We start from the raw sequence: 16031 nt of genomic DNA on the forward strand, positions 1-16031 counted from the left end.
GCAAGATAGCCAATACATACGAAATGCATTTAATCTAAAAAAAAAAAAACTGCACTTGTCAATAAATAAATATCAAATTTACAAATTGTGTCATTTAAGGGTAAAAGCTAGATATGTGGGAGGAGACTTCCACATAACATGTAAGGAACTAAGAAATGACCAGTGCTTCTGACCCATTGTCTAAATCCTCACATTCTTAAGGTATGGACTGTTACCCGGATTCTGAGTAAACAAACATGGACTCACAATTTGTGACCTAGCCAATCAAATTGTATTCTGGACTTAAACCACAAACAACAATGATGACTATTGTGATGAAGTTTCATACCAGTTTGATTATAGCCTGGTTAAATAAGGCTCTTGCTGTTTTCTTCAGGAACCATGGCAAAAGTGAAAAGTCAGCAATGGAACTCCCCCCTCAGCAGATATGAAGAGAGACCATCAGCATAAGTATCAAGGGAAAAATCAGTGCAGTTAGTAGAATTAGATTGTTGACATAATTAATGCTACCTTTAAAAAAATAAGACTAAAACAGGTGGGATATTGCTAAAACTGCATCAAAATTGTTTCATGAAAGGAAGGCTGCAGCAGTAGTATTAATACTAAACATGAAGATAAATTCCTTAAATGGCAGGAAGATTTTAAAAATGGGGACACTAGATAAGACTATACTTGTGTCAATGGTCTCATAGAAGATTTTACTAAGGAAGAAGTATAGGAACTTTTTTGAGTCATTAGAAATGCTTATTCTTGGAGATCTAGTCATTACTAACAGCATATTTCATTTATGGATTTATGTATAAAAATACATAAATTCACATGCAGAGAACAAACAAAAAATAGGAAAACACTTAATGACAATCTTATTGTTGATAGTGATATCACATTGTTCAGGACACAAGGACATATATGAGCAGTAGGAAATCAAATATTCCTTCCATGGTGGGATATTTTACTTCCTTTTGACCTATGGTGGGAGTCACATAAAAAGTGATCAGCATTTAGCTTTAATCAAGATAAAAATGAATATCATGCCGAAAAGAAAAGTATGCATAAAAATTAAAACAGTCAATGTAGAATAGTTTTCAGAGGTAAACTGTACTGTGGAACTCAAATATGCAAATATTATTTAAGAAAAAAAACAAACCATGAATTTAAAAACCAGAACTAAACTGTGGAGATCCAGTGGAAGATTCTGAACAAAACATTAAGTGATTCAAGCCAGAGAGGCATGTAGTGAAGTTGTTTGCAAAAGATCTGATATTTGTGGCACACTAAAGCTTAAAGAAGCAGTCTTGTTAAAGAAGAAAGCCTATTGAAAATTCACAAGTCAGCATGCGCTGTGAGAAAATATAGAGAAAGTGTCATAAACTACATATAAGAGTAGCTAAATAAAAGTCATCAGAACACTTATAATAGGAGAAGATGAATATTAGAAAGGTATAAAAAAAAGTTCTAAGGCTATTGAAAAAGCTTAGAAATGGAAGAAAGATTGCTTAATTATATTATGTAAAAGGAATCCAAGATTTAAAGGGTAATAAAAACTGAATATCATATATTGAATTGCTAGGATAATTACTTGGAAAGACTGTTAATTCTACCACTGTTCTGTTATAAAAAGCCATCAAAAACCCAAAATGTGGAATGGCAACTGGAGTACATGATATATGACAACAAATGCTAAATACATTGAGGTAAAGATCAGATTTTTACTTTACACAACAGTCCAGAAATAAGAATATAACAAAAGATCTGTATTTACCTTTTGTATATCTGAAAAAGACATGATTGTCAAGAGAAAAACTGTTCAAAATGCTACAATTATATTATGTAAATGGCAGTTGGCATGATGGGGAGCAAGTTGAATAAACAAGAATATAATTTCTTGTGAAGTATAATATACTTTGTAACCCAACAGTGAAACTTCCAACAATCTGATTATATTGTATCATCAAATTGTGTGTGTGGGGGGGGGGGGCTTCTCACATACTCATATTCTCATCAGAGAATACGAGTATAGACTCACATCCCTGGACAATCAGTTCTCTGCATTCCTTACAAGATGTTGTGTTGAAACCTTTTCCCTTTGACTCTTAAGCAACCCCTTAAATAGTGTTATTAAAATCAAATTAACTATATAATTAACTCTTCCTTCCTGTGATTCAGTGAGTGAAGCTGTTGTTCCTATTCTTCCAAAATGACATTACTGACTTGGGTGTATTTTTTTATTTTTTTTTTTGTAAAAATTAAACATATCTGTTGATTTCAAGTAGCTACAATGTAAATCATATTGTTGTTTAATCCTTTACCCAAGCATAAGCAAAAACAAAAGTATGTGTGTGAAGTATCTTCATGACCAGACTACTTGTGTATAGAGGCTATTGACTTTACATCAATTGCCTTGTCAAAGATGCCAAGATTGTATCAATGTATGACCTCTACCATATACAAGCAGGGGGGAAAAAAAAGAGATGAAGAAACCTCAATAAACATCAAAACTAGTCTGTTTATGATGCAAAGTCAACAACCTGTATATACAAGTCATGAAGATATAAGTGTGTGAATAATATATACTTTGCTTTCTTACACTTAGGTAAAGGATTAAATAATATAATTTCTTGTCAAATATGATTTACTTTGTAACCAAGTGAAGAACTTTCTACAACTTTCCAACATCCCTTAAGAGGAAGAATTTTTATTCTAAACAAAATTTTGTATTCCTCCAAGATAATGTTGCACACTTAATTTTTTTTTTTTCATAAGCTTTTAATTCATTGCGGCTTTTCTTTCCTTTTTTTAAAAAAAAAAATACAACCTCTTGTAGAGGTAATGTTACAATAGTCTCAGCTATAAGTAATAGTAGTTGTAGCTGGTTTTGCAATTGGGTTTATGATATGATTGCTATTGACTAACCCAGCATTTCTTCCATGCAGAGATGATGGGAGCCACATACTGTACACTAAACAAAACCGTGAACTTACAAAAAAAAAAAATAAATACATAAATATTTAATAAAATGTGATGTGGCTAGTTTTACAAGCATCTGCCTAAATTTTATTTTGATGAATTTTTTTTTCTTGGTTCCTAAAATTTCTAACATAAAAGTTAACTGTATATGATTTACTAGTGACTACCAATTAGTGCCAATGATTCAACACCATAGATCTACATCAAACTGGCACAAATTCAGAAATAAAAAAGTAAAAGTGATTATTATTACTACTGTGAAGGACATCAAAATAAAAATAAACAAATAAATAAAAGAGTGGAAGAAAGAAGCTGAACAACCTTAAATGTTTTGAATACCACTGGAAAGCATAAATAATACCTTCAAACTTTTTACTTTTTCATGTTCATTTATATAACAACATGTGTGTAATTGTTTATTCCAAATATTTAAGTAATGAAAACTAGTAATTTTTCTTGGATGTCTTTGTTAACTAGTGTGCATAAAATGTGACTTGCATATATAGATCGAATACCACTCTGAAGAAGAGTTTATTAAACTGAAAGGGTATTAAACTCTGATATTTTTCAACAAATTTCTGAATATGTTGAAGACCATCAGATACAACACCAAATACTAAGAGATTTTAATCAACATACATTTTGCCTTTAATGTTGATACCATGGACCAAATTATTAATTTATGACTCATTCAGATACCTTTAATGTTTGTTGGGCTATCAAAATCAATGTGACAAACCAGGTTGTCTACAAGAGGATTACAAAACATTCAACATACGTTTCAGGATTTCTACTCTCATCATGATCTATCAAGAAAAATGCCATTCCATACTTATTTTTAATCTCTAGTAAAAAATATATTTATAAAAGTATTTCATAACAACATTAAATTACATAGGCATATTCAAATCTATACATAATTCATAGAATATTTCAAAGTTATTTTCATTATCCACAGCTTCTTGCTTTTTAATTAGTTATCCATAAAAAAGAGAGGAAAAAATTAATTTCTTACAAAATAATTCAAGGAACTCAAAAATTACAAGAGGACTGCATATCACATTCTTATTTTAAACATATACATTAACTTTACTTATACTTGAAGTTTACAAAAATGTCCATATACAAAGGCAGCCCTGCATGTCTTACTTTATGCCTACTTTATGCATAAGACAACAGTTAAGCTTTAAATAATATACGGAATTTTAGTTAAGGCATTCAAATATCACCTGCTATCCATGCATGTTCCTGGTCTTCCATATTTCTATCCACTCATATACATTGTCAAGATTTCCTTCCATATCATCTGGTGTATTGCTTTGTAATTCAAAAACAATGCTTGGATTGTATGCTTCCCGTGCTTCATCTAGTATGGTTTGGAAAATTTCACACTGAATGTTATCTTCCAATTTTTTACCTTTGTAACCCCTTTAATAAATATAACAATAACAAATAAGAGTTCATGTAACATGAATTACAGCAAGACAACTTAACAAAATTTCAAAGATGGAAGTTCTGTTTCAAATAGTAAACATTTCTAGCATATATCTGGTATATAAACACATATTGAAATATAGTAAAATTCTGGTTATCCAATAATAAATAACCTGTCTTCTAATCTCCTCATATTAGCCTGATCTACATCTTTAATATAACTCAGGATCAGGGTAGCATTTAAAGCACAAGAGAAATTTTGCTGAGGAAGTTGATCAGTCATGGTTGCATTATTTAGGATTTTTATTTGATTCAACATTAAAAGGTGTAAATTTACTGTTTCTTTACAGATTCAGCTAACTCCTGATAGAACTTGTGAACTTCAAATGTTCAACATGAAAGTTAAACATGGAAAGAATTATTAAGTACAATTTGTCAAAAAGAGTACCTTACCAAAGTTTCCCCCCCCTTTAATGACTAGTAATGACTGACTGTTTTGATTAAAGAGGTTCATTAGAATCTCACCCATGAAAAGCCATTTGCTTACAGTTCATAGTATTAGTACCATGAGTGAACTAATGGTTAGATAATGTAAAATCGTGAGTCGTCTGTGCCTTTGTAATATATGTGATACTTATTTTCTTTAAGTTTTGGTTCTATACTTAGTTTGAAATATATACTTATTTATCTTGTTTATTCAACTCGCTTAACTTATTATTCTTAACAGTCGTGACTCCGTCGTTCTCAATCCGTTGCTTGATTTAGTCTACTCCAGTTAATCCTTTCCTTCAATTTGACCCCCCACCCTATTCTCAATGTTGTAACTATGTGCACGAAATTCTAAAACATAGGAATTGCCTATGGCTGGAGTCAATCCCTTTGTCTGAACAGTAAGCGTTTTCTATATTGATTTCTGAAAAATGTATTTATTTATTAAAACTGTGCCATCAGAAACCAGGTAAGACTTAAATATCATTGTATTAAAAAAAAATACTCAGCAAGGCATGGAAATATCTCTTACACTTATCACTATATCAAGCAACGCAATACTCTATTCTTCAGTCGTGGCTACTTATTTCCCTAGGTCACACAGGTTCAGTCTTTTTATGAGAAGTGCATTGGTTTCTATATGGTCTAGACTGCCCATGCATAATTTCAGGCTTAATCTCATACAATTTGTCAGCGCTTCCTGCCATGATGCAGTAGTTTATAAGATCAAAGCTAATTGCCATTGGGAAATTAACTTTGATCTTATACACTGTCTGTGGTCCGTATATGTTGTATTGTCAAAAAGTATTGTCAAAAAAAGTGTGAGCTGATCTAACAGCTGCATCTGCAGTCTCGTTTCCCTTAATTCCAATTAAGGCTTAATTGGAATTAAGGATCTTCATTTTTGTAGATTTACAAATTTGTAAATCTACAGATTTGTGAGGTTTTATGAGAGTTGCAAAACCTCACAAAGCACTGGATGTGGATTATACACAGGAGAGGAGGTGGCCTGTAAAAAAATCAACTACACACTTTTGGCAGTGGTTTATTTTTACATGTACAAGATGAGTCCAAGAACTTAGCTTGTTTCTACTGGAATAGCAGTTTGTCCCATTCTTAACTCAGGATCTGGGAGAAGAGTGCATTTACAGTAGAAGTATACACAGACACTTTTTTTTTTCCTGCTGAAAACCTAAACTCATTCCTAAGAGCCCATGGAGAGACACATGATCGATTGCTTGCTGAGGTTGTATTTCTATTACCTGTTCTAGAGACCACACATAAAACTGTTTCTCAAGCTATTTCAGGCCTCCAAATAACCAAAGTAACAGTCTTATACTGACCAATGAAATTCATTCTTTTCCTCAAACACATTTATTCATGAATCATCCATGTCGGGATATGAACTCAACAACCTGTTGGATGGAGTACATATGCCAATCAATTGTCAGTGTTGGTCATCCAGACCAACACTGACAACAGCATATAGTGAGGAAAAAAAAACAAAAACAAAAACTGGCAAGTCATTACCTTGCACATGCTGGGCTTCAGGAAATAAACCTTTTTAGCCTTTGTAATAATTGTCATGACTATCCTGATGCAAAGTCACAACAAGAAATAATTAAGGCTTTAGAAATTGAATTTAACAATGGTTTACAAGAATCACTGCTCCATCTTACTCTGGATAATAACAAAAAAAAAAAAAAAAAGTCAGTTAAAGTGGCAAAGATAAGAAATTCTAAATGCATTAAAATTATAAGAAATATAATAAATACTGAGAAGCTGAAGTGTACACAGAAGAATATGTTTAAGTATATAATATAACTTGGATTGGAAAATGGAATACTAAAACAGCATTAGCTAACAAAAGTTAGCATTATGGAGTATTTATAACAACCAGTTGCATGAGAAGTACAAACAGCAGGCAAGGAAGGTGACTAGCTTGATAAGGATAGTAAGAATGCAGTATGAGCAGCAGTTAGCTAAAGCAGCCAAAAAAAATCCTAAGGAGTTTTTTCGATATGTCACCAGTAGAAGAAAGAATGATTATGGTAGGATGGGATTGATTGGTGAAAAAGGAGGAATGATTACTGCTGCAGAGGATATAGTTGAGATATTTAATGAGTAATTTCTAAAGGTGTCATTCTTGTGAGTGTGGCATCATGCAGAACTTGAAAGCAGTGAGAAAGGAGGAGGAAGAACTGATAGTAAGTGATTAGACTTGATGTAAATAAGGCTGTGGGACTTTGATGCTATTTCACCACATGTCTTGAGGGAATGTGCCAGAGAGTTAACAACAGTTTTTGTATATCTTTTCAACATGAGTCTCTAACTGGGTCAAGTTCCAAAAGAGTGGAAAGAGGGTAAAATTGTTCCAATTCATAGACAGGTGATAAGAGTAAGGCTTTGAATTATAGACCAGTCTGTGTGTCTGGAGTTGTGGTCAAGGTATTAGAGAAGTTAGTTAGGAATAAGATTCAGAATTCAAAAATACTCTTTGGCAGCCAACATGGATTTACTAAAGGAAGATCATGCTTTAGCAACCTGCTTACTTTTTATAATAAAGTGACAAATGCGTTGGATAAGGGTGTTACATATACAGTGGTATAATTAGATTTTGCAAAGGCATTTGATAAATTGCCACATGACAAGCTGGTAATTAAATTGGAATGGATGGGGCTGAACAGTAGATCAGTTCGCTGGACTGGAGATTGGCTGTCTGATAGGTATCAGCGAGTTGTCTATGGAGGAGTGATATCCCAGAAGAGGAAAGTTACTAGTGGTATACCTCAAGGGTCTGTTTTGGGTCCATTGCTGTTTAATTTGTATGTAAATGCTATCTGAAGAGGTCTGAATGGTGATGTGAAGTTGTTTGCAGATGATGCAAAGTTGGGGAGAGCTATCAGGAGTAGTGTGGATGCTGTAGCTTTGCAAGAGGACTTGAATACACTGGCTGAATGGGTAAATAAGTGGGGATGTCAATTCAATGTTTCAAAGCAAAAAGTTTTGAAATTTGGGAAGCAGAGATGGGATGTAAAGTACACAATAGGTGCAAATATCTTGGAAGAGGTAGAGGAAATGAGAGATCTAGGAGTGATTGTAGACAAGGACCTAAAATTTCGGGGATGTTACTAAAATAGTGAAGACAACACAGTGGATAATGGGAATGATGCGGAGGACATTGACTTGTAGAAGTAAGGATGTTATGGTTCCTTTGTATAAGGCTTTGATCAGGCCACATATGGATTACTGTGCACAGATCTGGTCACCTGGTTTTCAAAAAGATGAAATTGCATTGGAAAAAGTTCAGAGGCGATTGACTAAGGTGGTTTCTGGAATGTAGAGTATGAAGACAGATTGACAAAATGCAATTTGCAGAAATTGGTGGATAGAAGGAGGAGGGGGAGTATGATTGAGACATATAAGCTGTTAAGAGGTTATTACCAGATTAATGTCGGGGAGGTTTTGCACAGAATGGGTGAGGATAGCAGGAGAACAAGAGGTCATTCCTAGAAGCTGTATAAGGAGGGTGTGAGCAAGGGAGTGAGGAGCAGGTTTTTTGCATGGAGAGTGGTGAGTGATTGGAATGCTTTGCCCGAGAGTGTGGGGTGTGCAGAGACAGTGAATATATTTAAGGCACAGTATGATAAACTGTGTGTATAACAGTGGACCTCCCATGATAAGTCTTTGACTCCATGGAGGTTTTTATAATAATAATTGCAACATGGAAGCAGTGTAGATGCATATTCTGTATTGCATACTTCTAAACTTTTAAAAGAAACAGAGTTAAAAAAGCTGGGATATCTATAATTTATTTAAAAGAGCTTCTAGCAACTTGCTGTCAAAGCTTAAGATGATTCCAATAACTGATCTAAACTAATTTCAGATTGGGGGGGGGGGGACTATTTATCTGCTTTTCAGCCAAGAGATTGTAAGTTTGAATCCTGCCAGCTGTGTGGAAAAGGCATCTGCAATCCTACAACTTCTACATAGGGCTTCACTCCTAATACTCTATGAGGTACAGGAATGATCATATGATATCCAGTGATGACACACATGAATAACTAATCACAGTGCATGCAATCTTAATTATTCCCGTGTTTTAATAAACCATGCCTTTTAATAAAGAATGCCAAATTGTAATACTATTTAATGCAATTATATAATCTAGTAGACATTTTTATAATGGCTTATAAATTTCATAAAAAAATATAAATTTTATTAAATTTTATAAAAAAAAAATTTATTTAATTCCAATATATTTCATCCTATATTATAAGGACATCATTAGGGACAGAAGAGATCAGTTAACAACATTCAAACCAATCGTAGATTTTACTTACTTGCAGCTAATTAGCTCACGGGAGAATGCACTATTACAGTTCAAAGGAAACAAAAGTTATATAACCTTGAATTTCTTCATTGGATGTATAGTGATTTAGGTATTAGCAAAGATGTAAGTGCAGGGAGAGGCATTTTTTTTTTTTTTTTTTTTTTTAGAAATTGGACACAATTTCCCTTGATGAGTCCCTGACTCTGGAGGCCTCTAGTCATAACAGTAATAGCAATAAAAGATTCCAATTAGGGCAATAGTCTCATGCTGGAATGAAAAACAATACATTCCATTTTAGAAATATCAGAAGATTCCTAAAATCTTCTGATATTTCAAGTTCTTTAGTATTGAATGAGAGTTTTTACTCTCTTAAGGTTTCTGCCTGGTCTCTGAAGAAAGAGAACCAAACAGTTCGAAACAGCAGGCAGGCAAGTGAAACCTTATCAAAATGGACTAATAAAAAGAGAATATATAGATGCTTGGGCGGTGCCTATGTCTTTTAAGTAGTCTGCACTAAGATAACTCGTGAATGCCAGGGAGTGTATTCCCGTAAGCTCTCGTCAACTTACCTTACGAAACTTTCATAGTTTCTACATTTGGCTTTGAAATAATGCTGGATCTAATATCCACTTTGCCTATGTAATTTTACATTGATGATTCTAATGAAAGGAAAAATAAATAAAATGCAATGCTGTAGCATTCAGCTGATGATGATGAAATAGTCATCTACTTGTGCATTCAAGCGATAAGTGCTTTCTAAAAACCTCCACGTCATGTGTGAGATTCAAATTTTGCTAAATCATAAGGCTTCAAAGCATGCTGTCAACAATAATCTTATACTTGACATGCCCTAATAATTTAGCAAAATTTGAAAGGTTTCCATATAAAAGATCCCCTTGTGGGGCTGAAGGCCTAGCTGGTTCTTTGCATTCTTCATATAAAAAAAAAAAAAATATATATATATATATATATGGTTCGTCTAACTAACTAACTTTGGTATAAACCAAAGAGATTTGACATTTTTAACGCTTCAGGAAAAAGACTTTCTGATTTTTTTTTTTTTTTTTTTCTGATGGGAGAAATTTTATAACTTCTTAGAAGAAGAATAAAGGTAACTAGTAGACTACTCAAAAAAACTATCTTGGGGGTGGGAAAAAAATTAAAAAAAAAAAAAGCTGTGAGGATTAAGAGATCATCACACGGTATGAAGTACACAATGGATGTAAAATCGAAAGTATGTGGCCCAGATACAAAAATATAAATTTCAAAACTAGGTTAAAGGGCAATATACCTGGCAACAAGTCTGTCATAAAGAATGGTATTATTTGTCCTCAAGACAAAGATGATATCATACCAATGCTGAGGAAAGAAGTCGCATCCGTGGTAGTCTACTATTTTTCCTCCCTCACTTATCTTATCCTCCAGTTCATCAACAACCTAAATGTAAACAAAGAAATTCAGATACAATTAGTTTTTACTCTTTTTTCTTCTATTCATTTTGTTTATTAAACACTTAAAATATTGCAGTAATCAGATAAAGAAATAACTTTTTTCATATTGTTATACTGATCATTTAGTTAGCAATAATCAGAATAAAGGAAAATATACAATGCATTCATGACTAATCGATTAAAATGCATGGAAACTTATGAAACAGCACAATATTTTGCATGGACTGGTTGATATTAGTGCTTTCCAACTAGCAACTAGAAGAACAGCATGCAGCAGAGCCAATATGTGATTTTTATTCCATTGTGATGAAATTATTGAAGATGTTCTCAATATTTTTGCAAATTCTGGTGTAACTATGATTTTTATCCACATGCATGCAAGTTTTCAAGAAATATAGAATAATCTAAATCTCTTGGTTTACTCATGATAGTAGTGTTCTTTAAGCTTCAACCTACTACAGATCATGAGACTGCTATAAAAATTCATATTGTACTTAATAATTTACATTGCATACATTGAAGTTCTCAACTATTGTAGTTTGCATTTACTATGTGTATTATACTTACGTACTTAAAACACCATTGCAGAGAGGAATGGATGAATAGAAATTGGTTGCAAAGAGAGCTACGATCTGCAAGGCAAATGAGATCTTTGTGGGAGGGTTAACGTGCAACTCAAACATTAATCTCAAATAAAATAGATTTAAAAAAAAGGGGAAGAGGTGCACAGATCCCAAGTAAATGCTGGGACTTATGGGTTAGATAATCCTATTCTGGAGATGAAACTAAACACAATACTTTTCCAATAAGCAGGCTCTCTCTAACTAATGGCCTGCAAATTTGAGGCATGCACACAGAACAGAGATGCCACTTGATCATCCAAGCCAAGAATAACTTATGGTTATTCTTGCCGTGCATGAAATAAACCTATATTACAAAAACCTATATATATACTAAAAATGAAAGATAAAAGAGGCAACCTGACTGCCGATATTAAAAAAAAAATTTCTGAAATTCAGACCGACTATTTTAAGCAAATTTTTGCAAAAGTTAATATGAAAATTATGAAAAAAGTTTGGTAAAAGTGAGGAGACACCAAAAATATTAAAGATGGAAATAAATGCTGTGATGACAAAATTGAAAATAAAGCTCTGGATAGAGATGAAATACTGAAAGAGTTCTGGAAATACAGAGGAGAAACAGCAAAGCATCATTTAGTGGTTATTAAATCAAGTGTCTTTTAAGTTTTGGAGAAATTCCTAATGACTGGAGATTGAGAAGAATAATCCCCATATATGAAGGCTGTATTTAGAAATGTGCAAATTATAAACCGAGAACCTTATTAAGTCACACATATAAATTATTTATAAGAATTATACAAAACAGAATTAAAGCAACTTATGAGCAACATTTTGGAGAAGAGCTAATGATTTAGAGAGGGAGATCTACAAATGATGTAATCTATACTTTTTTACAATTATCTGAATTGTTATGGGAAGAAAAAAAAAAACTGTTGCTTTATATACAGTACTAGTCTTTAAGCAAGCATTTGATGCACTCAGCAGAAATTTTTCTTTTTTCTAAAATAAATTTAGAACAAAAAATAAAAGAGGAAAAAATACTTAATATCATCACCACTACTACAAAAATACTTTGGCAACAATAAAATCTGAAGCAACTGAAAAAAACCTGTGAAATAACTTAGCGAGGTGTCACAGGGATACCCACCTTCACCAGGACCTGGTAAAAGAGAACTGTGAATGGACAAAATTTATATTATATAAAATATGCAGATGATATAGTATTATTTACAGATAATAAAGAAAACTTAAAATATGCTTGAAAACAACAAGGACTATGCAGCAATGTAGATAAATTTTAGTAAAATCAAAACAACAGGTAGAAACAGAGAACTTAACCTACAGGAAACAAACTGGAACAGGTTAAAAATTCAATTACTTGGGCACAATGACTACAGACAACTTAAATTAAGAAGAATTTATCACACACAGAATAAATCTAAGCTGGTCTACCATGGCTAAACTACATGGAAAAATACACATATCTCCAAAGAACTTAAAAATCAATGTATACAGCTCAATAGTACTCTACATAGTTCTTTATGCAAAGACTTGTGTCACGAAATACAAGGAAGAACAAAGATTGACAGGTTTTCAAAACAAGTGGATGATGAATATAAATAAAATGCCATAGAGTGAAAATGAAAATTAATCATATCAGAGAATAATTACAACTATATTTCAATAATAGCAAGAATCTAAGAAAAACAGTTACATGTGTACAGAATGCTCACTAAAAGATTTCCCTAAATTCTCCAAAATGGAAGATTTGAAAGAAATGGATAGAAAACATCAAGAGTATAAGTTGTCTGAACTCTTACAGAAATTTAAATAACTTGGCTGCAAACAGATTGAACTGGAAAATTATCGTTCATAGTAATCTCAACCTGCCTCATGCAGATGGGGAAGATAATGATGATGAATACCTTGGGGAAGACCATGATTTATTAACCTGGAACTTGCAAACCAAACTTTAAAAAAATTTTGAAAAATTTAAAACTTTAAAAAAATGTATGCCATTTCAAGCATCAAATAAGAATGCTAATGTTACACCAGACAATGAAAATCATCTGCATTTATTTACCTTCATGATAAAACAGATTATAATGTATTAACAATACCACCTGCCTGGTTGGCATTTTTCTCCAAAGAGAAAGGGAAAAGAAAAGCAAGTACTGTCACTCCCAACATCTTTCAGATGATATTTCTGCCAACTAGGATCTAGGTAGAAGTAATCTTCACTTACTGTGACATCTGGTTTAGATGAGAATAATTTAAAGCCTCAGCAGTTTTCTTTAAAAGTTTCAGAGAATCGAAACTTTATGAAGTAACTTTCTTCCCCCCTCCCCAATCTATTATATGGGCTATTAATATCTAAGGCCTAGCAGATCTCCTGAATCAGTAGAATTTCAAAAAGAGGGCATGTTGTTTTAATTCTTCTACATTTTATATCTCTTTTATGCCTCTGCAGTTTCTTTAAAAGTTTCAGAGAATCGAAACTTTATAAAGTAACTTTCTTCCCCCTCCCCAATCTATTATATGGGCTATTAATATCTAAGGCCTAGCAGATCTCCTGAATCAGTAGAATATCAAAAAGAGGGCATGTTGTTTTAATTCTTCTACATTTTATATCTCTATGAACATCCAACCTCTCGGGGCAAATATCTATAAACATGAAACTTCTCTATAGCATCATCATCATTTGTTCTCAATCCACTGCTGGATGATGATCTTGCCAAGGTTTCTCCACTTATCCTGGGATGCTTGTTGCCAAGCTACTCTTTTTCTTGATTTCATCCCTCAATCAGCTCAATGGTCATCCTCTAGGCCTTTCATTTTAGGGTTTTGACATCTTCCACTCTTATCCATATATTCCATTTCTTATCCTATCTTGTAACTCTCTCTCCATGCTTTTCTGAGTGGTCTCCAGCCTTTGGACATTTTTCTCTCACACTGGGTAAGGGTTCAAGTCATATCCATAGGTAATATGCACTGGCTAAAGACTTTTCTCTTTAGACATAAGGGTAAGGTACTAAAGATATTATGGTTTTTACCAAATGCACTAAATGCCAGTTTCACAGGTCTATCTATTCCTCCTTGAATTCTGTCATCATTTGTAATCTTTTGACCTAGATAGATAACTATCTGTGAAGTTGTTGTACATTATCTTAGTCTTCTCCAAGTAGATTTTAAATTTCCCTCCCACCCTTTAGTTTTGTGTACTAGTTCCCCAAATCATGTTTTGCTATTTAGGTGGAGTATTGGCAAAAATAACAATGTCATCAGCAAAACATTAATTGGTAACGTAAGATGGTCTTCATCAATTTTGATCTCTTTTCGTTCTCAATTCATTGTTAGAAAACATTCTGTAGCGCTGCATTAAAAAGCTTTAGTGATATGGTATTGTCTTGGCATACTCCTTTCCTAATTTTGACAGGCTTTGTTTCTTCAAAAAGCCTGAAAGTTGCTGCCACATTCTCATAGATGTTAGTGATAATTCTAATGTAGGTGTCATTTATGGAGCAAGACTCAGGGGGTTGCCAAGAGTGACAAGGTTCTTATGGAAGTGAAATTGCAAGTCATTCTAATCTATCAAGTAGTTTATTTTATATCAAGGAAAAGAAGGAGTAGCCATTGTCAACACTAAATAAGAGGCTAATCTTCTTGAATGGCAGGCAGTCTCAAGTAGAGTGATGTGGGCAAATATCAGAATAGAGAACTCAACAATGAAACTTATTTGTGCCTATGGTCCCACAGAAGGTTCTACTAAGTTAGAGTGGAGGAATTTTTTAATGCTTTAGAGAAAGCATCTGACACAATGAAAATGGAAAAGTTGGTCCTTGTTGGGGATCTAAATAGCAGAGTAGGAAATGATTGCCAGACATACAAAAATATATTGGGAAAATTTGGAGAAAAGAGCAAAGCTAATAATAATGGCAAATATTTGTTGGATTTCTGCTCAGGACATGGACTGGTTATTACTAACACCATGTTCCAACATAAAAATGTTGCACAAATTCATATGGAGAGAAGAGGCAAGAAATAAGAAATGTCTTATTGACTATGTTATTGTTGATAGTGATGCTTTCTCCCTTGTGCAGGAGACCAGAGTGTACAGAGGATTTGAAATTGGAAGTGATCACTATTTAGTCTTGAGCAGGATAAAATTGAATTTCATATTGAAAAGAATAACATGTAAGAAAGTTTTAAAGCAAATAAAATTTGAGCAGCTCTCAGATGTGAACTGTAGACTAAAATACAGAAAGATTATTGAAGAAAAAATGAAAGAGTTTGAGAACAGGAATCAAACCTTGGAGATTCAGTGGCAATCCTTGAAGAAAACCATAATTGATTCAGCCAGAGAGGCATGTGGTGAGGGTTGTGTGCAAGGATAGAAAAATCAGAACTCCATGGTGCACACAAAAAGTTAAAGAGACAGTGAAGAAAGTTCCTGGCAAATAAGTCAGCTTGTGCTCTTAGAGAATACAGAGACAAATGTAAGAAAGTGAAATACTGTGTAAAACTAGCTAAACAAAAGTCATAGGAGGACTTTGGCAAGAATATAAAAAATAAATATCAAGAAGGTGAGAAAATATTTTGGAGGTTATTGAAGAAGCTTTAGAAATGGAGGAAAGAGTACTGTAAAAGGAGTTAGAGATGAAAAAGGTGACATGAAAACGGGAGAAAAAGATATCCTTGAAGTATGCAACAAGCAGTGATATCACAGTGGTAAAAAACATTCAACAGGCATACAGTCAGGAATACATACTTCAAGTA

The 16031-nt window shown here is 33.2% G+C and overlaps 1 protein-coding gene across 1 annotated transcript in view; it reads right to left on the reverse strand.

The window, feature by feature from the left end:
- Positions 1-3479: 3479 nt before the first annotated feature.
- The window catches only part of Ak6 (adenylate kinase isoenzyme 6), a 47790-nt gene continuing 35238 nt past the window's right edge, over positions 3480-16031 (reverse strand). Inside the window, exons 3-4 of the mRNA XM_090405956.1 lie at positions 10515-10660; positions 3480-4395 (exon numbers count right to left, since the gene is read on the reverse strand). Coding sequence (XP_090262082.1) covers positions 4200-4395; positions 10515-10660 — 342 coding nt within the window. The 3' untranslated portion in view covers positions 3480-4199. The remainder of the gene's footprint in view (positions 4396-10514; positions 10661-16031) is intronic.

This window comes from Typopeltis vanoorti, chromosome 16 (assembly GCF_054136105.1).
Source record: "Typopeltis vanoorti isolate ZY-2024b chromosome 16, IOZ_Tvanoo_1.0, whole genome shotgun sequence".
NCBI classification, from domain to species: Eukaryota; Metazoa; Arthropoda; class Arachnida; order Uropygi; family Thelyphonidae; genus Typopeltis; species Typopeltis vanoorti.